General features: G+C 33.3%; 2 protein-coding genes across 3 annotated transcripts; both read left to right on the top strand.

Annotated features, from left to right (window-relative positions):
• The first annotated feature begins 1,485 nt into the window (after window positions 1-1,485).
• On the top strand, window positions 1,486-7,590 carry LOC142607888 (serine/threonine-protein phosphatase 7). Its single transcript, XM_075779547.1, has 5 exons — window positions 1,486-2,067; window positions 2,675-3,172; window positions 4,751-4,897; window positions 6,871-6,978; window positions 7,217-7,590. The coding sequence occupies exons 1-5, from the start codon at window positions 1,552-1,554 to the stop codon at window positions 7,307-7,309; spliced, it is 1,362 nt and encodes a 453-aa protein (XP_075635662.1). The 5' UTR covers window positions 1,486-1,551; the 3' UTR covers window positions 7,310-7,590.
• A 5,301-nt stretch (window positions 7,591-12,891) lies between these two features.
• On the top strand, window positions 12,892-21,278 carry LOC142607787 (protein IQ-DOMAIN 5). 2 transcript variants are annotated; one of them, XM_075779416.1, is made up of 8 exons: window positions 12,892-13,297; window positions 13,572-13,653; window positions 13,772-13,889; window positions 15,215-15,475; window positions 17,594-17,821; window positions 18,163-18,276; window positions 19,687-20,176; window positions 20,686-21,278. In XM_075779416.1, exons 3-8 carry the CDS (start codon window positions 13,806-13,808, stop codon window positions 20,838-20,840), a joined length of 1,332 nt encoding a protein of 443 aa, XP_075635531.1. In that variant the 5' UTR covers window positions 12,892-13,297; window positions 13,572-13,653; window positions 13,772-13,805; the 3' UTR covers window positions 20,841-21,278. The 2 variants fall into 2 exon arrangements, with proteins under 2 accessions (XP_075635531.1, XP_075635530.1); XM_075779415.1 differs by having other exon boundaries at window positions 13,070-13,391.
• Window positions 21,279-22,951: the final 1,673 nt, after the last annotated feature.

Raw genomic sequence — 22,951 nt, 5'->3', positions numbered from 1 at the left:
AAATAAAAAATAAAAAAAGATAACAAAAGACATGTGTCATCAAATATTATATTTTAAACTTTCTAAGAACTTTTATCATTTAAAACTCAAAATACGTAAAGAAAATTTATAGGATGTTAAAATTTAATAGGAGTAATTTAGACATTACACAATAAAATATTTTAAAAATCATAAGGGTTTAACTGAGAGAATAACAATATGACATATTTGCTATTTTCCAAAATATTAAAGAAAAAATTGCTTGATTTTAAAGTTTAAGGAATAATTGTAAACTACCCCAAACATAAAGGACGAAAAATGTTTTTTTCCTAAGTTTTTGTGTGCAAAACTGTGTTTTTACTTAAAATAGTGTGTAAAAAAAAAATACAAAAAGTCAACCCAAGAAAATTGTATGTGAAATAGTGAATTTTGGCTCAACAAAGTTGATTAAACCAACAAAAATTTTCTAAAAATAAAACAAAATGACGCAATATTTTCATAATACCTTTATGATTTAGTTATATTTTATTTTAACTTGTAAATAATTGTCAGCTTAGCAGTTTTGAAAATATTGTGATAATATCAAGATGTCTTAACATTTTTTCACACAAAAAAAAGTTATGTCCATGACATTTTCACAACAAATTATAAGTAGTAGGTTACTACAAGTTGTTATTAGTGGGCAAAAAAGTAGTTTCATTGGTAAGTTTAAATTAAAACCAATAACAATTTACCATATTTGATTTGTTATGAAAGTGTTGTGAAAATTATTGTGGACAGACCAAAAATAATATAGCAAATATACTACAACTTTATGCATTTACCAAAAAAAAAAAGGCCAGCAAAACAGTGAAAGTTAAACAAACCAAAATTATTGTAGCGAAAATACTGTAACTTTTCTCATTCACACGATATATATATATATATATATATATATATAGAAATATACATTGCACTTACAATGTAAATTTATATTGTAAACACATAAAAATTAGTAAATGTTATACACATTTGCAAAATTTGTACAAATTTTTTTTTGCAAATATATATAATATTTGTTACTTTTTGTATGTATACAATGTAAGCTTATATTACAAGCAGAAAGTAAACATATAAAAGAAAAAAACAAGCTCAAACCAAGTTGGTGAACTTGAAGGAAAAAAAAGGGAAAAAATGCAAGTCACTAAACCAAAAATACTGTTCATAACACTATTCATAAGCCTATTCGTCATTTTTATATATTAAAATAAAGAGTACAAATCGACGATTGAAAAAAATTGTAAAAAAATAAAAAAGTAATGAACAGTCCATATTAAACAAACCAAAAATACTATAACTTTTATACATTCACCCAACAAATATCACAATATTTTAATAAAATATTTATTTTCAATCGTGATCGGTTACAGTGACCATTATTATTGTTATTATCCATGGCAATTATTATGAATGTGAATTAGGGTTTATGTAAAATAAAATAAAAAAGTCTGGGGAGACTCCGACTCCGACTCAGACTCAGACTCAGTTGAGTTAATATAAATAGAGTACATTAAAAACAGGAAAATAAAGAAAATGTCATCATATTCAGATTCTCCTTCTTCTGTTGCTCCCACACCAGACACCACTGTTTCTCCTTCATCAAATTCAACACCCACAACAACAACGTTGTTAGCTGAAGAGAATCCTAGTACAACGCTAGTACAACAAGTGATACCAACACTGACATGGCCCGACAACAGCGAGCTGGATCTGGGTTGGATCGAGAATCTGACATCGACCTTTGACTGGTCTTCCAAGAATATTCCTCCCTCGGAATTCCCGTCGATTCTTCCAGTTCATGTCTTCGATTCTCTGATTCTCACCGCCTCCAAGATCCTCCACAAGGAGCCTAACTGTCTCAGAATCGACCCGGACGACTCCAGCACTGTCGTTGTCGTCGGTGACGTTCACGGCCAATTGCACGATCTTATTTTCCTATTGAACAACGCTGGTTTTCCTTCTCAAAATCGATTCTTTGTGTTCAATGGTGACTATGTTGATCGAGGAGCTTGGGGCCTCGAGACTTTCCTTCTCTTGTTGGCCTGGAAGGTATTCAAAATTTCCAACTTTTTTTACTTTCTTACAAGTTTTCAACTTTCTTTGTTTCAATCATGAAATTCTTGTTCCCTCTATTGTATATTTATTTGTTCCTTTTATGATTCTCTCATTAGAGACATGGTCTTAGTTACATACTTACATGGCTGCTTTAAGTTTTTTTTTTTATCAAAGACTGATGCTAGACACTGCAAATTTTACTACATAAACTTTACAAATGTCACCAATATACAGAAAAGTAATTAAGATATTCATTTATTATGTTGCTAAAATCCACTAATCACTCACTCACAACAACAACAAAAAAAAAACCCACCAATCATATTCAGTGAAATGTCAGTAAACCTTATGTATTAAGATTTGCAGTAGTTTTCAAAAAATAGATTATTTTACTCTGTTCTATATTCACATAGCTTGTTTTAGTTAAAACTATATGTGTCTAATTATTGATTAAATTGAGAGTAAGGCTGCGTATCAATCACCAATCACCAATCACCTCTCTCAGACTAGGCAAAAGTGGGAGTTTTGTGCACTCAGTTTGGCTTTTTGTGTCTAGTTATTGATAAATTATGTTTTTATGGGATGATATTTTGGCTTATAGGTCTTTATGCCACATAGAGTATTTCTTCTCCGTGGGAATCATGAATCCAAGTATTGCACCTCTGTTTATGGCTTTGAGAAGGAGGTGCTGACAAAGTATGGAGATAAAGGTAAGCATGTGTATCGGAAATGTTTGGGATGCTTCGAAGGGCTTCCTTTGGCCACTATTATAGCCGGTTGTGTATATACTGCTCATGGAGGGCTTTTCCGCAGCATTCCTTCTACCCCATCAAAGAGATCAAAAGGGAAGAAGAAGAATCGTAGACTGTGTTTCAACTCCGAGCCCAAGTCGTTATCTCTTGGTTCTTTGGAGGAATTATCTAAAGCTCGAAGGTCAGTTCTTGATCCTCCGTGGGAAGGCTTAAATCTGATTCCTGGTGATGTGCTATGGTCAGACCCATCAATGACGCTTGGTCTTTCTCCAAATAAAGAGAGAGGCATTGGACTATTGTGGGGTCCCGATTGCACTGAAGACTTCCTAAAAAAGTTCAATCTAAAGGTTATATCAAAAAACCCTTTAATCTTAAAACTGATATGGCTATCTCGTGATATCTGTCATTATGGGCATAGTTTATTTTGACTGGTTATCTCTAATTGCTTAATGGAAATCTTAGCATTAGGAATTAGGAAAAAAAGAAAAAAAAGAAATCAATTACATGTAAGATTAGATTTTGAAATTGATCATGTTGATAATCAAAATCTATGAGACTGTATCTTCTCTTGTTTGCGTACATGGATGTTGTTCAATAAAGATATTATAAAGATCTTATTATCATTAATGTTGTTCTTCCATATAAATGTAATAAAGTAGCTGAAAGGATAATCTTCAATAGACACTATTTCTGTTCGGCTATGTTTCCTTCTTCTGCTCCAGCCCTTCAAGCCTCAGGCCAAAAAGATTGGGTTCCTCCCCCCATCTAATTGGATCAAGGTGAACTCTGCCGCTGCCTTCTCAGCCTCTAATTCTGCTTTGGCTGTTGTTGCTTGTAACCATCATGGTGAGGTGATCAAAGCATGGTCCAAGTTGTGTACACTTGGCTCCCCTCTCATCACCGAAGCTTCAGCAATCTAGTGGGCGATGTGGTTAGCTATTTCTGAAAAGTGAAAACTGGAGACGTGATTATAGAAGGGGACTCTAAAATTTGCTTTGATTCCATTTCTATCAAGTATTCATTTGTTGATTGGTCTACTGCTGCTCTTATAGTTAACATTCGTAGCTTAGTTGAGTCTTTTTCTAGTTGCGCTTTTAACTGGGTTAATAGGAGATGTAATGGTGCAGCTCATGCTGCAGCCAAGTTAGCTTTAGTTTCTTCCAAGCCTTTTTGTTTTAATAACAGCAATCTTCCAACTGTTTTACAGTGTGCTTGTAAGGAAGATAGCCCATCAGTTGTGTTCCAGTTTTAAGTTATATATATATATTGCAGTTTTGAAAAAAAAGTAGCTGGAAGGATTGCTATTCTTGACTCATACTTTCCATTTTTATTAACTAGCTAGTTATGTGTGTGTGTGTGTGTGTGTGTGTGTGTGTGTGTTTTTTCTTTTTTGGTTTCCCACTCAAGATCTACTGAAGTGGTATACCACCTTGACTGATACTTTCAACTTCTGACTTGATGCAAAACGACAACTTGAATTTTTTTCACTTTAATGGTTTTCTTTTGATAGGTAAATAAAACTCCCACATATATGGGATTGAACTCATGACCCTATGCTCCACCCCTTATTCTTTTTTTTGGGGGGGGGGGGGTGAGATGCCATTTGTCCATAGTCCATGGTGGCTCCTTTAATGGTTCTCTATGGTTTTGGTGTTCTATTTGAAGTTTAAGAGCACAAAATGGTTTTTGCAGTCTGTCTTGCTTTAAACTAAATAAACCTGTCTGTTGCTGTTGAGAGTGGAGCAACATACAACATCTGGTAATTGTTTGTGTTGTAACTCCATAGTAAAATCATTTATACAGTTTCTTTGAACATTTTTGTGTTTATATGTTAGCTTATTTGTTGGTGTCAGTAATCTTTTTTGCAAACATGCTGGCATTTTTCAAACTAACATTGTGGTTATCATTTGTTGATTTTGTCCCAGTTAATCATCAGATCGCATGAAGGCCCTGATGCAAGGGAAAAGAGGTCTGGTTTTGGAGGAATGGATGTAGGATATACCATAGATCATGTTGTGGAGTCAGGGAAGCTGATTACTGTGTTTAGTGCTCCAGACTACCCGCAGTTTCAGGTTTCTACAGGCTCTTCTTTTCTTAGATTTGTTGCTGCTACAGTGTATTTTCATGCTTAGGTCTATATGAATTTCTTGTATGCTTTTACCTAAAGAAAAATTTGAATGCGTTATATATCATTTAGAATGAGTCCTTGTTTCTTATTGTATTGGAAACTAGTTTATACTATAATTTCATGAATAAGAGGAAAATATTTAGAAATGGCAATAATTACTTTTCATGAACAGTCAGTCTTCATCCGTATATAGTATTAATGATGGATTGGGGTTCGAGTGATAACCTAGCAGTAATGGCATCATTGGTGATGCCCCATGTTTGTGGTTCAAACCCAACCTCTCCCCTCCCCCACTATCCACCATAAAAAAAAAAGTATTAATGATGGAATGTACCTTCAAAATGTCATTGATTTGCTCATTTTGATGAAAATTCAGAACTCTAGACATTCACATGTTATGTGGTCTCATTCTATGAACTCGTACACATATATGCACATGCATTTATTAATATTGATTTAGATACCATTCTCATCATTTTGCCAAAGTTACATTTATTTTTTTTGATAGTTAAGAAAGAAATTTTGTTGGAGTTACATTTATTTTTTAACCAGGCAAATAAGAAATTTTATTAACTATACATCAAGAAACTCAGCAATTTAGAAAAATGGTAGTCAAAACCGTGGTCACAGTGCAGCCATCCAATTATATCTGGAAGGTAAAAATAACATCTTCATCTCCGCTGTAGATTGTTCAATTCCTTAAAATGTATGGGTATTGTTCTCTCCAAATAGTCCTCATTATGTATGAGGGAATCACATTCCAAATATCTGCATTTCAATGCTTTCCAAATCACCCCTTCTAGCATGCCAACAAATCAACCACACTCTTAGGCATAACCCAGCCCCTAATAAGGCCAGAGATTGTACTTGTGAGCAATACACAATGTAGAAGCAAATGATCTATGCAATGCCCATTTTTCTTGCACATGCAACAGCACTCCACTTCAACCATATCCCTCTTTCGGTAGTTATCCAACTTGAGAATCTTTCTTAAGGCAACTATCCATGTAAGAGACGCCACTTTAGTTGGGATCTTTAACCCTCCAAATATCAGAGTTGCAATTTTTTCCTTGTTCTTCCCTCTGAGTTTGTTTGTTTTAGCTTAAAATGACAGCTTATTTTCACTGCCAGATCATGTACAACTATTTGAAGCCTCACTTTTATAGCTACAACTGTAATTTCACACAGCTTGTTTTATAAACAAATTATCCAATGATAATAAGCTCATCCAAACACATTCTTAAGCGTTTTAAATTTTGACGGTGTTGAATTTGTTATCTTTTCGAAAGCTATAAGATACTCCTTCCTTAAATAGGTAACAGTAACATAAGTATGTGGCCATACTTTGTGTTGTGATTGTAAGTGAATCATTGTAATTGGACTGCTGTCTAATTAGGTTTAACAATGTTGGCATAAGCTGTAGAAATGATTCTCAAAGACGGCCTCATAAGACCTCTCTCACAACATGTGGGAGTGACCCACATGTGTGGGACCCACACATGTTGCGAGAGAAATTTCTCATACAACAGTCTAATAAGATAATTTTTTAGCATGCAAAATAGCACAAGGAAGAGTCTCAAACTGCTTCTGTGTGCGCTATCTTTATTGATGGAGAAGGTAAGAACAATTATGGACCTTACACCAGTCAGATAAGCTAAGATTGGTTAGTTTCCTGGATTGCCCTTCAATCTTTTTTATTTAAAAGTTGATGCTAAAGGATTTCCAACTCTATCCATTTTTACATTTGGGTTGATTGGAATTCTAAATAAGAAGTATGGTTTTATGCCATTGCTAAAGAATGTTTACTTATTTTGTTTAATTAACCTTGTGTGTTTTAATAACTGAATTTAAATATTTTCATATTGTTTGCTGCATCATCTGTATTCTGTCCCAATGCATGTCTTGTATGCCATGCAGGCAACAGAGGAAAGATTCAAAAATAAAGGAGCGTACATTGTTCTGGAACCCCCTAATTTTGATAATCCAAACTTTTACAGCTTTGAAGCAATTACTCCAAGACCACAGGTATTGGATAACACTCATTTTTAATTGAGAAACGTGATGATTATTCAGGTTCTATAAAAAATTTCCTGAACGTCTGAAAATAGTCAAAGCAGCAACCTCCATCATAAGTGATGTTGCTTTTGCTTGTTTTTTTCGTATTTGTTAGTTTGTTTTATGCAAGTTATGAGTCTCATGACCATATCAGATCTTTTTTTTTTTTTTTTCCTTTGTTGATGACAGTGTTTCTTAATGGATGCAGGTGAATCCCTATTATGACTATGTAGATGTGATAGACTCTGATGAAGAATTGGACCTGGTAGCAATGGTAACTACTACTCCAGACGGTTCGTAATCACTTCCTGCATATGAAATTCATTATTTTAAGTTGTGCATGTATTTTCGCCATAATTTTGTTGTATTTTAACTATTATGCAAAAGGGATTCTTTCCCCTGCTAACTGCGCTTTTCAAATCTAAAATTATGTCTTGAGCTCAGATGAAGCAGTTTTGGTAGAATAAAGAGGGGGACATAAAATACTTTTTCTTTTTTTGGATTAGTAAGGGAGAAATGCATAGTCCGAGACCTTAATTGTCCTTATTTAAAATTTAATTTTATTTCCTCTAGATTTCAGCCAACCCCAAAATTGTAATATAAGGTATGGTGGTCGATTTATACTTATTTTGTTTGCATATATGTAAAAACAGCCCATTGGAGTGCTCGTTAAACGTTGATAAGTAGCCACTCCATTCCATTGAAAATGTCATGTTAGACAAATTTTGAATTCTATCTCATTGGGTTTAGGACAGGTTTGCGAAAGCTCCCAACCTAAGGTATCCAAGGTCTCATTTTGAGGAGCCCCAAATGCTACTTCATCTACTTGCCCTTGTCCAATTATGACCATTAGTGGTATAGTTCAATGGGAGGATTGAATAATAAATTCTTGAAAATATACTCAACTTGTAGAGTTCTTTAATTTCTTATATATATATATATATAAAGCTTAAATGCAAAACTCATCTTTTATATTTTACCAGAATTCATTTCAATCTTCTAAATTTCAATTTTATTCAATTAAGACATCTTCATCAACTTTGGTTAAATGTTATGGTTAATCGGCCAATTTTTTTTTTCTTTAGCATTTTCAAAAAAAAAAAAAAATCAATTAATGGTTGAAAAATATTTTTCAATTTTTTTTTTAAAATAAAAGTTTTATTGGAAATTGATGAAAATGTTTTAATTAAATAAACCTAAAGTTTGACTGAAATAAATAAATGTAAAGTTAGAGAACTTATATAAATTTTACTGAAACTCAGTAGGTGAGTTTTGTATTTCACTACCACAACCACCGTTATAACCACTTTGTTGAAGCAATACTTCTTCAAGTACAAAGACGCAAGACCAAAAGAAAGCAAACAAACACAAAGGACCAAAGAGAAATACAAAACTATTTATAACATTTTTACTGTCACAAATTATTTTATAACATTTTTATACATGATTGATGTAATAAATATTTACCAATTCTTATATGAGACTACAATTAATATCGTTTTTTTACTTACTAATAGCTACTTATTATATTTGCAATTTGTAAATAAGATTTTATAAAATAGTCTTGCCTTTAGTATTTTCCTCTTAAAAAAAAAAAAATAGAGCTGCGTTTTAGATATTCTATAATTTGTTAGGTGGGTATTGATTGAAGGGAATAATATTAATTAGTGGTTAGGCCATGTTCTCCCCCCCCCCCCACAATGGGAACTACGGTTTGAAAATCGTTACCTTCAACCACCTCAAGTTAAAGTATTAGTATTGCTCTGGAAATTGACCGTGGAAAGGGAAAGGGAAAGGGAAAGAAAGGGACAGTCTTGGTTTCATTCCTTTAGTCATTTTTTTTTTTGGTTGGGTTTTTAATAGAATTAAAGTGAATAAGTGAGTTTTCTTTTTAAGCATTGTTTTATCAGGAGTGTGTTAGTCTATTAATATTGTGACGTAATTTTAATATTTTTAATGTAAAAGGTGATGATTTAAATAACTCTACCCGATAGATTTTTTAGAAACTTTAAAAGATCTTTATATTCTTTTTTTTTAAGAATTTAGTCAAAATAACTAATAAGAAAAACTAGGGAGGATCCCGAATTACAATAGGAGCTACATCGTCTAAAATTTCTTCCAATCAGACTTGTAGCTCATCCAAAGTTTTGCCTTAATGAGAGAAATAGAATCATGATCTTTGGTCTTTACCTAGGTCAGATAAGAAAATTGGGATAACTTTTTATGGATTCGTTAAGAATGATTTTGATCTAGTACATGACCTATTAGAAGTAGAAAGCACCCTAGTGGGATCCTCATGGACAAAAAAAGATTACAATCAGTTTGATAATGATCAAATAACATAGTTTCTTCGACCTTGACCAAGGAATTCCTTAGATATGATGCAAAATTGGTCATGTTCTATTGTTGATTAGAGATTCCTCTATGAACAATATGAATCGGAGTTTGAAGAAGGGGACATGTCATCTATAACATGGCCATGAGCACAACCCAATAGCTTCCTTCATGAGTTATATGTTGAATGATTCTTTCATGAGTTATATATATATATATATATATATATATATATATATATATATATATATATATATATATATAAAGCTTAAATGCAAAACTCATCTTCTATATTTTACCAGAATTCATTTCAATGTTCTAAATTTCAATTTTATTGAATTAAGACATCTTCATCAACTTTGGTTAAATGTTATGGTTAATCGGCCAATTTTTTTTTTCTTTAGCATTTTCAAAAAAAAAAAAAAAATCAATTAATGATTAAAAAATATGTTCCAAATTTTTTTTTAAAATAAAAGTTTTAATGGAAATTGATGAAAATGTTTTAATTAAATAAACCTAAAGTTTAGATGACTGAAATAAATAAATGTAAAGTTAGAGAACTTATATAAATTTTACTGAAACTTAGAAGGCGAGTTTTGTATTTTACTTAATAACAAAAAAATAGTTAAGATTATATCACTTCAGAGACCAAACTTATTCATCTTGTGTCTTTATAAGCACAATTTAGGTTAAGAAAGTGACTTAAACTCTTCATGGCTAATCTTGAGTAATATTTACAAGGCGTTTGGTATAATTGTTTAAACAACAGTTTTCAGTATTTAAACACCACAACACGTATATCTACAACATTTTTTTTTAATACAAGATAGAATTTTTACTCTAGTCTAATCTACAATATTTTTTAATTCACACGTATTTCTACGACACTTAAGTAATATTGGTGGAAATTTAATTGTGACCTTAACTACCACAACCACCGTCGTTATAACCAGTTTGTTGAAGCAATACTTCTTCAAGTACAGTCTACATATATGCAAGACCAAAAGAAAGCGAACAAACACAAAAGACCAAAGAGAACTAAACCCATATGTATTAATGAATAGCCATAACTAACAAGGCCTTGTCAACATCAGTGAGTTGTCCGTTATCTCGAAGTTCGCAATTCCCATCGCTCTTACTACGATCAATTCTGATATTCTCTTACTCAATCAATTCTTTAGTTTATAAAATTTCTCTCCTCTTTGATTCAATATTTTAATTAGTAAAAGTTGTTAATATCACAAATTATTTTATAATATTTTTATAAATGATTGATGTAACAAATATTTACCAATTCTTATATGAGACTACAATTAATATGGTTTTTTTACTTACCAATAGTTACTTATTATATCCACAATTTGTAAATAAGATTTTATAAAATAGTCTTGCCTTTAGTATTTTCCTTTAAAAAAAATTAGAGCTGCGTTTTAGATATTCTATATTTTGTTAGGTGGGTATTGATTGAAGGGAATAATATTAATTAGTGGTTAGGCCATATTCTCCCCCCACAATGGGAACTACGGTTTGAAAATCGTTACCTTCAACCACCTCAAGTTAAAGTATTAGTATTGCTCTGGAAATTGACCGTGGAAAGGGAAAGAAAGGGACAGTCTTGGTTTCATTCCTTTAGTCTTTCTTTTATTTTTGGGTTTTTAATAGAATTAAAGTGAATAAGTGAGTTTTCTTTTTTTTCTTTTTAAGCATTGTTTTATCAGGAGTGTGTTAATCTATTAATATTGTGACGCAATTTTAATATTTTTAATGTAAAAGGTGATGATTTAAATAACTACTTGATAGATTTTTTAGAAACTTTAAAAGATCTTCATATTCTTTTTTTTTTTTTTCTTTTTTTTTTTTTTTAAGAATTTAGTTGAAAGAACTAATAAGAAAAACTAGGGAGGATCCCGAATTACAATAGGAGCTACATTGTCTAGAATTTCTTCCAATCAGACTTGTAGCTCATCCAGAGTTTTGCCTTAATGAGAGAAATAGAATCATGATCTTTGGTCTTTACCCAGGTTAAATGAGAAAATTGAGAAAACTTTTTATGGACTCGTTAAGAATGATTTTGATCTAGTTCATGGCCTATTAGAAGTAGAAGGCGCCCTAGTGGGATCCTCATGGACAAAAAAAGATTACAATCAGTTTGATAATGATCAAATAACATCGTTTCTTCGGCCTTGACCAAGGAATTCCTTAGATATAATGCAAAATTGGTCATGTTCTATTGTTGATTAGAGATTCCTCTATGAACAATATGAATCGGAGTTTGAAGAAGGGGACATGTCATCTATAACATGGCCATGAGCACAACCCAACAGCTTCCTTCATGAGTTATATGTTGAATGACTCCTATCATATCTCCTTCAAAGTTCAAACAAAACCTCCCTAAACTCATTTCTAGAACTAATTGGGAACGCAATTTTAGTTGAATTACATAATAAAATATGAAGCTATTTTAGAAATACTACACATTTTTATATAATTTGAAAATTGTAAATGTGATACCTAATTATGTGGATTTGATTGAATTGAATTTTGTGTGTGTGTACATGTGTTAAGTCCTATATCGAGTGTTTACTAAGTAGATCTAAGATTTATAAATGATTATGAGATTATAAACTGACTAATTCTTTTGAGGAATAAGAGCATATGTGGCTGCTGGCTAACGTGATTTTAAAATCCAAACCGTTTAATGAACCGAGAAAGGAAGAGCTTTAAGGTTTTTGAGGTCGGACTAAGGTTCAACCGAGGTCAAACCATGATGTGTCATTTAATTTTTTAATATATTTGATACTTAAATTGGTTTATATTTATTAATTTCTCATTCCTGACCAACAAGATCTGCGTGGCCCAATAGTTTGCATACTGGATGTGTTATTTCACTTGCATCGAACTATCAAACAATACTAGCAATTAATTTTTCATATAAAATTCTTGTTTCAACTGTTCCAATTACCAGCTTGGTACATGAATTATGTGTCATAATTTACTTCTGAGTTCTGCCCCAAATTTCCTATTTTAGTGAAATTACTTTCTCAGTTTATTTATATACTTATTATTTTTTATATTTAAAATTGAGTTATTAAACTCATAGCTAACTTTGATTCTTATTAATATGATACTAAAGTTAAGTTAAAATCCCAATAACTCTGACCAATAACTTTAGCACAATTAATAGTTTAATAAATGAAACTAGACCATTTTTTTTTTAGGAAAAGAAACAATGAAGCTAATTTTAAAAAGGAATATTCTTAAAAAAAATTCTTTCCATTTAATTTATTTCCACTCATTTCATTTCCCTCCATCCACAGAGCTCTTTTTATAGGCTATAAAGAAAAACAGGTATACCAAAAAGAAAAAAAAAAGAAAAAAGAAAAGAGAGGCTGAGGCTGAGGCTGAGGCTGAGGCTGAGAGCATAAATTAATTGTTATTTTAAGCGATGTTCCCTCCAAACTTTTGTCCATCGTGCTTGTCTTTATGACCATTCTCTCAAAAAATAATATACTACTATAAAACCTGAGCTGCAGTCAAAATGTAACCGCTATTATGCGCCGGAGCAAAAAACCCAAAAGAAAGCCAAGAACTGGGGCCCACCACTCAATCGATTCGTTGGTGAGGGCAACGTTTCCCGTGATTGACTCTCCGTTTTGTCCTTTCTCTCTCTCTGTGTGTGTGTGTGAAAACGACCCAACGGGATCCCGTTTCAACGTTTCCCCATACGACGCCGTTTCTCTCTCTCCTCGGCGTACTTTAACCCAGCCCCACCACCGCCTTTTATCTTCAATCAATCAGAGTCAGAAAGAAACTACAGCTATTAAAATTTCAGTGTAAAAATAAAAGAGAGAGAGAGAGAGAGAGAGGGTTTGAGGATTGGGAATTCAAATCTGATTCTCTGAAGCGTGGAATTTTGAAGGGCTATGAAAAGATTGAAAGAGAAAGAGCGAGCGAGGTATTGACCTACTTTGACTGACTGACTGACTGAGTGATTGATAGATCAAACGGCCTAAAAGCTAGTACCTAATTTTTCTTCGCACTTACTTCAGGTCAATTTTTAGGCTTCTTAAGCTTTTGATCTATGGATCTACATTTTCTTATTGCTTAATTTGCGTTTTGTTTTTGTTTTTGTTTTTGTTTTTTTCTTAGCTGCATTTTGTGTTTTTTCACTATGAATTTCGCGTATAAGATCTGCTTAGTGTTAATAATCAGTATGGTTTATTTTTCAGAAATGAGGGTTGGTGGTGATGGCACAAGCTTAATTGATGAAGTGAATGCTTCGAAGGTGCAATTTGGGGCTGTGATTTGAAGGTGGGTAATTTGGAAAATGGTGAATTGGGTCACTTTTTCCAGATTTGCCAAGTTTTTTTGGTTTTAGTACAGTAAGCACAAATGTGCAATTGTGTGGCTAAGAATTTTCATCTTGCAGGTCTGTATTTTGCGGAGCTAAAGTAACTAACGCAATGGGTGTCTCAGGAAAATGGATTAGAGCTTTGGTTGGTTTGAAGAAACCAGAAAAGTCACAATCTTCAGATAAAAATGAAAATGTGGGTATTATTAGTATTAATTTTTTTTTTTTTTACCTTTCATCATTTGTTAAATTTTTCTATATTCTCATTATTTAGTTCTTCTGCTGATTCAAATGTGGTTATTACATGTGAACCTTGTTGCTGAATTATCATCATATGATACTTGCTGGCTTTGGATAAAATATTTTGTCTCTTGTTTGGCAGTGAATTCAATGCCGATTCAAAGCTAATAAGTGCTGCTACCCTGACCCCAATTTTTCTCTTTTAAACTTGCTGGAGTTTCTTTATCTTGTTTGTGAATGTTTGATGAATTTCACGGCGCTTATTTTATTTGTTTTTGAGAGTTTAGCTCTTGTGACGTAACTCAGAGTAGCTTGGAGCTAGAGTGAAAAAAATCATTCACACGACATCTTTACAAATATGAATCCTGAAAATTCGGTGGAAAGGATTTTTGTAGTCCATCCAGAGTAATCCTTTTCTATTACTTATTCCTATATAAATGGTTTATGTTAGATCTGCAGTTAACAAAACCCAAAACCAAAGTGACCAAAATGTCATATTGTGCATTTGTTGTTGGTCCTTTTTTCTTTTCTCTTAAATTTAATTTTTTATTTTTGCATACATTGTTTTGTAAACATCTAGTTTGATAAATTCAGCCATGTAATGTTTACCTCCCTAAATTGGTTTGTAGCAAATCCTTGTGTCTATAATTAGCAGCCAGCATTTGTCATTCTTTGTACTTATCTTATTTGGTGTCCCTTGTTCAACACCAGATCCTTTAATTAAGGGCATGCCCTTTACATTTTTTTTAGTGTATTTGAAATAATTTGGCAATGGTTTGCCAATGAGCTATAACTCAAATGTCACCTCCCCTTGTGTCACAGGGTCAATTATTCTTTTAAATTTTCTGCCTGTGATGGCACTAAGCCCCTTAGTCTCAGCCAACACACCACACACACACACTGCTCCTAACTCCTTGTAATATTGGGTTGGAGGAGGGTAAGGTCATGGGTTCAAGACCCAATAGGTGTGGGTCTAAGTTTATTAAAAAGAAGGAAATTTGCAATGGTAATAAAATAGCATGCTGGTCATTCCAAATTATGTCTTGCCTGCAGACCTGGACAATGTCATGCACACCAATACAGAACAATTTGTTACAGCTTTGTTATTTTATTTTAAGATCGATTGTTTCTGATATAATGTTTTTTCAATCCTTGAGGGGTTTCTTCAATTGATGCCTAAAAAACTTGGAAAACTCTGAAGCAGATTGAGTTAGTAAAATGGTACATAGTTAAGCATATCAATCCATTTCTTTTTAATTTTTTTTTTGTTAATCATGACAGAGAACAGCTTCTAGCAAGTCTAGGCACCGGAGAAAACATTCTGTTGAGATTGATACTGATAAGCTTCAATGTGATTTCGATCATGTTGCTGCTCCACCAGTTGGAGATTCCAATACTCAATCAAACCCAGATGTGGCTGGCTCCCATTCAGGTTCACCTAAAGCACAAGATGCTCAAGCACAGGATGCAGCTCATAATGAGCAAAGTGTGAAAGAAGAATGGGCTGCAACGCGCATCCAAACTGCTTTTCGTGGATTTCTGGTATTGCTACTTCACATCATCTTAAAGCTTATCAAATCAGCCCTTGAAAATAGTCTGTTTTTCTAACATCACATTTCTACTCAAGATCCAGGCTCCTGTTTCTATGCATCCACCTATTGCATTTGTCTTGTTGAATTTCCTTCCCCTTGTAAGTGCATTTTAGGTGAGGTCGTGGGTTCAAGACTCATAAGGTTCCTGTGTAGCTTAGCAATAAAAAAAGAGCAATTGTCATGTTGAATTTCATTTGTGCAACTGACTTATATAAAGGGCCCCCTTTCCTTTCCACTATAAAAATATTTGTCTTACTAATTAAAAAAAAATTGTCTTACTGGTCAAATTTTGAATTGATTTACAATTTAAAACTTCTTTATATATGCTCACATAATTGGATGAAAATATACGGAAACACAAAGTTGATTGGCTGGTCAGGGTGGAATAGGAACCTTGACTGATGTGCATGAAAATATAACAATAGTAGTGGGATAATCTATGACGAGGAACTTCTGCCTCAAGATTAATACAGCTTCATCATTTTCTATCTGAAATAGTGCAAAGAAATATTTGTGTATAGTAACAACTACTGGTAATTTGACAACTTCTTCCTTTCCTAGAGAATCAACTTTTTTGATCATGAAGCACCTCAATGCATTTTCTTCTTCACATGACACTATTTTATTAGGAGAAATTGGAATGAGGACCGCTATGATGAGCTGAGGCATAAATGAAGAGAGAGTACTAGTTTTGATGATTTCTTATGCAATTTGGTTAGTGTATTAGAAGGCATAAAAAAAAAAAATGAGAATTTTTTTTTTTTTTTGGGATAAGTGATAGAAGATTTTATTAATTAGAGAAGAAACTTGTGTACACATGCAGTGCACAAGAGAGTCCCTAAAGAATTAATTCCGAGCTTTGAGAGATCTACAAGGAAGCCTGCCAATAACAGTACTCCATTCATACAAAGATTGCATAAAATCAGATTTGATCTCAACAGAAGATAGTTCAACACACTCAAAAGTACGATTATGCCCTTCATTTCAAACCATCCACATAAGGCACAGAGAGTTGCATTCCATATGAGAATATGTTGTGCCAACCAAACAGCCCTTTTCAACTTAAGTAGAAAATAAAAGGGACTGCAGCTCTCTCCATAGTACAATGTAAGCAGCAGATGATCAATAGATTTACTGCTACACTTGCATGAGTGACATTAATTTACAAGGATAAGATTATTGTTAATAAGTTTATCCATTGTTAAGATTATCCTAAAACTTTATTCTGGGAGAAAGAGAAGGAAGAGTATGTTAGGTGATTGAGGGAATCTGCTATTATTTGTGGACCCAGAAGCTAACTGAGAGGAAGGGGAAAAAACATGAAACCCTTTACTTTTCTCTTTGATTCATATTGGAGTTAAGACTCAGTATGTTGTAAGATTCAAAGATAAATCTAATGAAGTCTCAAAAATAAAATAAAATGAGAACTCCTAAGATACAAAACATATTGTAAAGGAAGTCACCCTATATGTCTCCTGACTAAGATTAAATTTAATTAGACTAAGATCAGCTAAGCCTTTTGTTTGCTTATTAACTATATGAAAGTCATTCTACCTTATTTTTAGGGCTACTTGTCTTGTTAAATTGTAGGCTGTAGCTATCTAAGCTTTACACCCATTAAGGATAGAATCTAATTGCTTAGATACAGCTATAGTAAACTGGTCAAGTATCTTAAAAATTGTATGCAGGATGCTGAGCTAGATGCCAGCCTGTAAATTTTTGATGACATAATACCAGACAATTTTCAAATGACTACAAATTTTGTAAACTAGATTTTATGACATTCAATAATGAAACTATTATGTGTGTGTATTATGAAAAATGAGCCTTAATTAAAAAACATGGACAGAAATTTTTAATTGTTTGTCACATATGTTGAAATATAGAAGAAAGTGCAGTTTACTAACCACTTATCATCGGGGTAGATAAATACATCAGGAGCAGCTGCACTATTAGATAAATAAAATTCTTTTGGAGGCACTTTCAGCCTAACAATTGTGATGAGATTGGAATGTTTTTCTGATGTATATATTTTTTTTGATAAGTGTTTTTCTGATGTATATATCAGGCTAGAAGAGCTTTACGAGCTTTGAAAGGATTGGTAAGACTTCAAGCCCTTGTCAGGGGCCATGCTGTGAGAAAGCAAGCTGCAATAACTCTCCGCTGTATGCAAGCTTTGGTGAGAGTTCAAGCTCGTGTACGAGCCAGGCGTGTTCGTCTGGCATTGGAAAGTCAAACAGCTCAACAGAAACTTCAGCAACAACTTGTAAATGAGGCTCGTGTCCGAGAAATAGAAGTAAGCAACTTTAGCTACTTTCAATCGGATAAACTCAGTCTGTTTCATTTTGTTTGTCCACTATTCTATTTTGGGATGTCCCAAAATATTTATCCATGATGATGCAGGAAGGGTGGTGTCACAGTGTGGGATCTGTTTTTTACCCATAATAAATCTTATATACTATAATGATCTGCAAAGATATTATACTAGAATGAGTTACATTAATGTATTACATCACTATTATATGACATTGTTCTTGAAGTATTATATCTGCATACTTTCCGAGCTTATTTTCCCATACTAGCTTAGACTTTGTTTAGTGCATTTAGCATGTCATGACTCTTCTGACTGTGATGCAGGAAGGGTGGTGTGACAGTGTGGGATCTGTTGAACAAATTCAAGCCAAATTGTTAAAGAGGCAGGAGGCTGCGGCTAAGCGAGAGAGAGCCATGGCATATGCTTTGGCTCATCAGGTAAAATATTATGAATTTCTTGTTGGCTTATGAAACTGTAAGTTCTACTTCAAAGTTTAATCAGTTTTATGAAAAGAATGTCAGATGTTGGAAAGCATTTTCCATAGTGATAATGAGGAACATAAATATGAAACGCCTGGAGATGAACTTGAATGTCTTGGCATGCACATCTGAATTTGGCCTATAATCTGTTTAAGTTTCAACTTAGGGTTTTGAGATAGACTATGATGTTAGGTGGGTTTTACTAACATATGCCTTAGGCCATATGTTAGTAAACCATTTTAGGAAACTTTTTATGGAAAAATGGTTTGACAGCTTTTTCAATTTTCCATAAAAAATTTCTTAAAATGGATTGTTAATGTATGCCATAAGGGCATCCATTAACCGGACCATTCTTATATTACTGTTTCTCAACAAAAAAAATGGTTTCTTATAATACTAAGATTTCCATAATATGCTGCTTTTCCTTAAGTGGTAGCATTTTCCTGAACCCTTGCCTTTTTATTAATTGTTTTAATTTAACCAAGATTTCAGGTCACCTTCTTCACATTTGAAGCCTTATCTGAAGTTTGTAATTTTGCCCTTAAATTGTATTATCATATACGGTTAATGTGCCCACCCATACCCCATAGTTGATTGTGACTTCTGCATATTTGTTATTCTAACCTTTATAATAATATTTCATTCTTGTTGTTTGGATAGTCTTATTGGTTGAATGCCATAGGGTCCACTTAAAATAAAGGGCAAATAGGTGCATCCATCATTGCTTTTCCATGCTCATTCCATTGATTGTCTGAAGTGTCATATGCCTTTACAGTGAGCTCTCATTCATCCCAGCTGAAAAGGAAATGAGAGAGAGAGAGAGAGCTTTTCTTTGACTAGCTTGCTGCTGCACCCCCCCTCCCCCAAAAAAAGAAGGTTATTTTTATTATGTGACATTGATCTTCCTTGGGGACATCCCAAAAAAAAAAAAAAACCTTGGGGATTTGTTTTGTGCTTGAGTCCTGCTAGCTGATTTCTCAATAGATAAAGGTGTCCCAATTCCCAAGTAGAAGGGTACTTCTTGGATGCTCAAATGTATGAATTTTTTATATCAAAATCGTAATATTTATATTTTTTATTTTTTAAAGATATATCTGATACTTCTTGATACCTAGAATCCTGGACAGACCTTCAGGGATAAAAAGTTTCCGTTCTACGTTTAGAATAGGATTAGAATTTTTAGTTAAAACATAAGGTTTGTCCATTTGTTATAAATTACGGATGCTTGCTTGATTGGAATATTTGATATCTACACAGAGACATCCCCTCTGTATCTATTTGTGTACTCACATCTGTCCTATAATTATTTTCTTGAGATATTAGTTTAGCTTACAGGAATACATATAAAATCCATTTCTATTCCTGCAGTGGCAGGCTGGATCGAGGCTGCAAGCTGTTCCATCTGGATTTGAACCAGATAAAAGCAGTTGGGGTTGGAACTGGTTGGAGAGATGGATGGCTGTCCGTCCTTGGGAGAACCGGTTTCTTGACATTAACCTTAGAGATGGAGTGATGGTTCGTGAAAATGAATCAGCTGAGGATATGAATGGAACTAAATCCCATGTAAAATCTGCTGGCAAAAAACCAATTGCACCAAATCTTCATCCAAACCTTTCAAGTCAGAAAACAGGCCCCTCTTATTCAGATGGCTGTGGTTCTTCACCCAGTCAATCAGCAGGCATGCAAGATGCATCCAATACACTGCTTGCCAAATCCAAGCCCAAGCCACATGCAGATGATCCAGTTGAAGAATCTAACTCAAGGCCTGGAAATGGTTTGAGGTCCCACAGCAATCCAAAAGAGAGATCCACACAACCAGATAAGCAGGCAAAGAAGCGATTGTCTCTACCTAACACCGGTGAGTTCTCTCTCTCTCTCTCTCTCTCTCCACAATTAAAAGGTTCTGCAGGTATCCCCCTCTCTGTTAGTGTGCACATACCCATTCTTCTGACTTCTGTTGCTTCCTTTGTTTGAAAGAATTGTAGTCTAGACTCTAGAGTGGAGTAGGGCTTTCCTTCTTCCTTCAATTGGCAATAAAATTCAGGCTATTAATAATTATCTAACACACCCCCCCCCCCCCAAAAAAAGTCACTTTTTCCTTACCAAAAAACTATGCTCGTCAATATCGGGTTTTCTTTGCTATGCTGAATTGTTCTTATTCAGGCCGTACTTCCATTCTTTGAGAATCACAGTAAAAAAAAAAAAACTACAATTTATAATCAGAGTAAATAAATAAATTATTTTCTCTGTTAAGCAAGCATCACTGTTATAACTCAAGCAATGCACCATGAGGGGTATTGCTGGGTGTTTTATGAATCATCATGCTTCCGCGGTTTATTTAGTCTTTCCTTAATTTGGGTTGAGCAGGGGGAGGTGTTGGGGCTCAATTGTCCAGGCATCCTAATAAAACTGTCGCAAAAGGGACACCCAACTCGCAGAAGACCGTCAAGGATAAATCTAAGATTAATGGAAGAGGGGACTCAAACTCTACAAAATCTGTCCCACAGGCTGTTAATCCATAACATTAAGAATCCCACACAAGATATCCTACTGCAGGCTGCTCTTGATTGAATCGGCTGCTGTTTCAGTCTGTACATATATGCCACGTTTGGCAGGCGGGCATGCAATCACTGCGCATCGCTTCTTGTCATGAAATTCAGAGGTGGGTTTCACCATGACATTGTAAAGGAGATTGGCTTGGATTGTCACGGGGAATAAGATTTAGTGGGTTTGATATGTGGCTGTTGTAATTGTCTTAAGTTTTATTGTTGTCAATTATGTAATCATGCGGTATTTATTTCCAAATGCACCATGTTCAGAGCAGTTGGCTTTACATAGTACTATCATTGTTAGATTTCTTTCTATGTTCTTCCATTCTTGAAGATTATGCACTGCTGTGATAATCATTAAAGAAATCTGGAAATGAAGGAAAAACAAGAGTTCGAAGTATTTTAGTGGGATCTACTGTGTACAAGTTGTGAATTTCCACTAGAGCCTACAAGTATATAAATATATAGATTTTGGTAATAATATTATGATTATGCATGAAAGAATTATTCGGATATTCATTAAGAAAAATTAGAACTTTTCTCATGTTCAAATAATTTAGGGATAAATGTTTTTTACTGAATTATGGGATAACTGTTGCTTTCTAATAAGTCTATTAACTATAAGCAGTCAATGTATAGGTCTCACGTTTAATAATACTTTAAATAGAAAATTTTCTGCTCTGAAATATAACCCCACTATTTAGTTAAAATTGCCTTTAAAAAAGAAAAAGAAAAACAACACTGACACATTAGTAACTTGAGAAAGAAAATGCAAAAGCTATTAAAAAAAACTTACAAACTAATTAACGTAATTATAAAAATGAAATAAATAAATGTTGTATTACTCTTTTGTGATTAGTGACATATTAATTTGTAAAATTTATACAGTAAAATTCATAATATCCTTAGAATCGATCATTTTGAAATTCTGACTTTCACTCGAACTCTAAACTCACACCACATCACACACGTACATTACATAAGTCAGTTGTCAATATATGAATTCAAATACTTATAGTCCCTCACAATATAATACTCTTGTCATGATATAATAATAAAATCTTCTTCATCTACTTTGTCTCACGGTCACTTCCTCCCTCCAACCATCCAAACATAAACACAAGAATTAGAATCCAAAAAATTTGAACTCACCTAAAATAGCTATATGCTTATATCTCTCTATTTTGTTAATTGGGTTTGAATCTTTAAAATCTTCATTGTTCAGAGCCCAAACCCTAATTTCTAATTCCTAATTTTGTTTATTCCTTAAAAAAAAATCAATGTCCATTGACCTTGAGCTTATATTTAGGTACTAATACAATATAAAAATTAATTATTGATCCTATAGAAGCAATTCTCCCTCCTCTCAAATAAAATGTGAATCGCATCATGAATTTAATTATTGAAATCCATTATTATGTGAGAAAATTGAGCATTGCTCTGAAAATTTTGAAAAAGTTTCTATAGATCAATGGTGTTATAATGGTAATTTTTTTTTTTTTTGAGATTGTGTTATAATGGTAGTTTGGTTGGCCATGTGTTCAGTTCTTTCATTTTTGGAGGTTTAGGTTATGCTTATCGGAATATAATAGTGAAAAAGTGATGATTTTAGCTAGATGTCAAAAAGCAAAGAAATGAACATGAATCAACTGTAGTAACACCAAATCACTATCTACCTTTACCAAATAAAAGAAAAGAAAAAAATCACCGTCTACCTAAGAGTAACGTTTGAGACATAATATTTTGCATAACCTTTTGCACAAGGGCTGACATGACTTCTTGCTATTGAAATGCCATCATTTTCAAAGTCATAAACCCTAACTCATATCAAACAACCAAAATCAAAATCAAAATCATCAAAGATATAAATGAATCTTACACAACCAAATCAACACCAACAAACCCAGATATTGTTCTTCCCAAAATGGGAGCTTACCAAAATCGGTTGTTGATGTCAAAAGGACCTGCTAGCACATGAAATTAACCCCATTCCATAGATGCTGACAATGATGGTAATCTACCCGTTATCATCACTATTGTTAATTCTATTGATGCAGGGTCCCATTCTGTGTGTGTGGAGGTAA

This window comes from Castanea sativa, chromosome 8 (genome assembly GCF_040712315.1).
Source record: "Castanea sativa cultivar Marrone di Chiusa Pesio chromosome 8, ASM4071231v1".
In the NCBI taxonomy this organism is placed as follows: domain Eukaryota; kingdom Viridiplantae; phylum Streptophyta; class Magnoliopsida; order Fagales; family Fagaceae; genus Castanea; species Castanea sativa.
The sequence above is the reverse complement of the archived record's forward strand: the minus strand, read 5'-3'. Positions and strand labels throughout refer to the sequence as shown.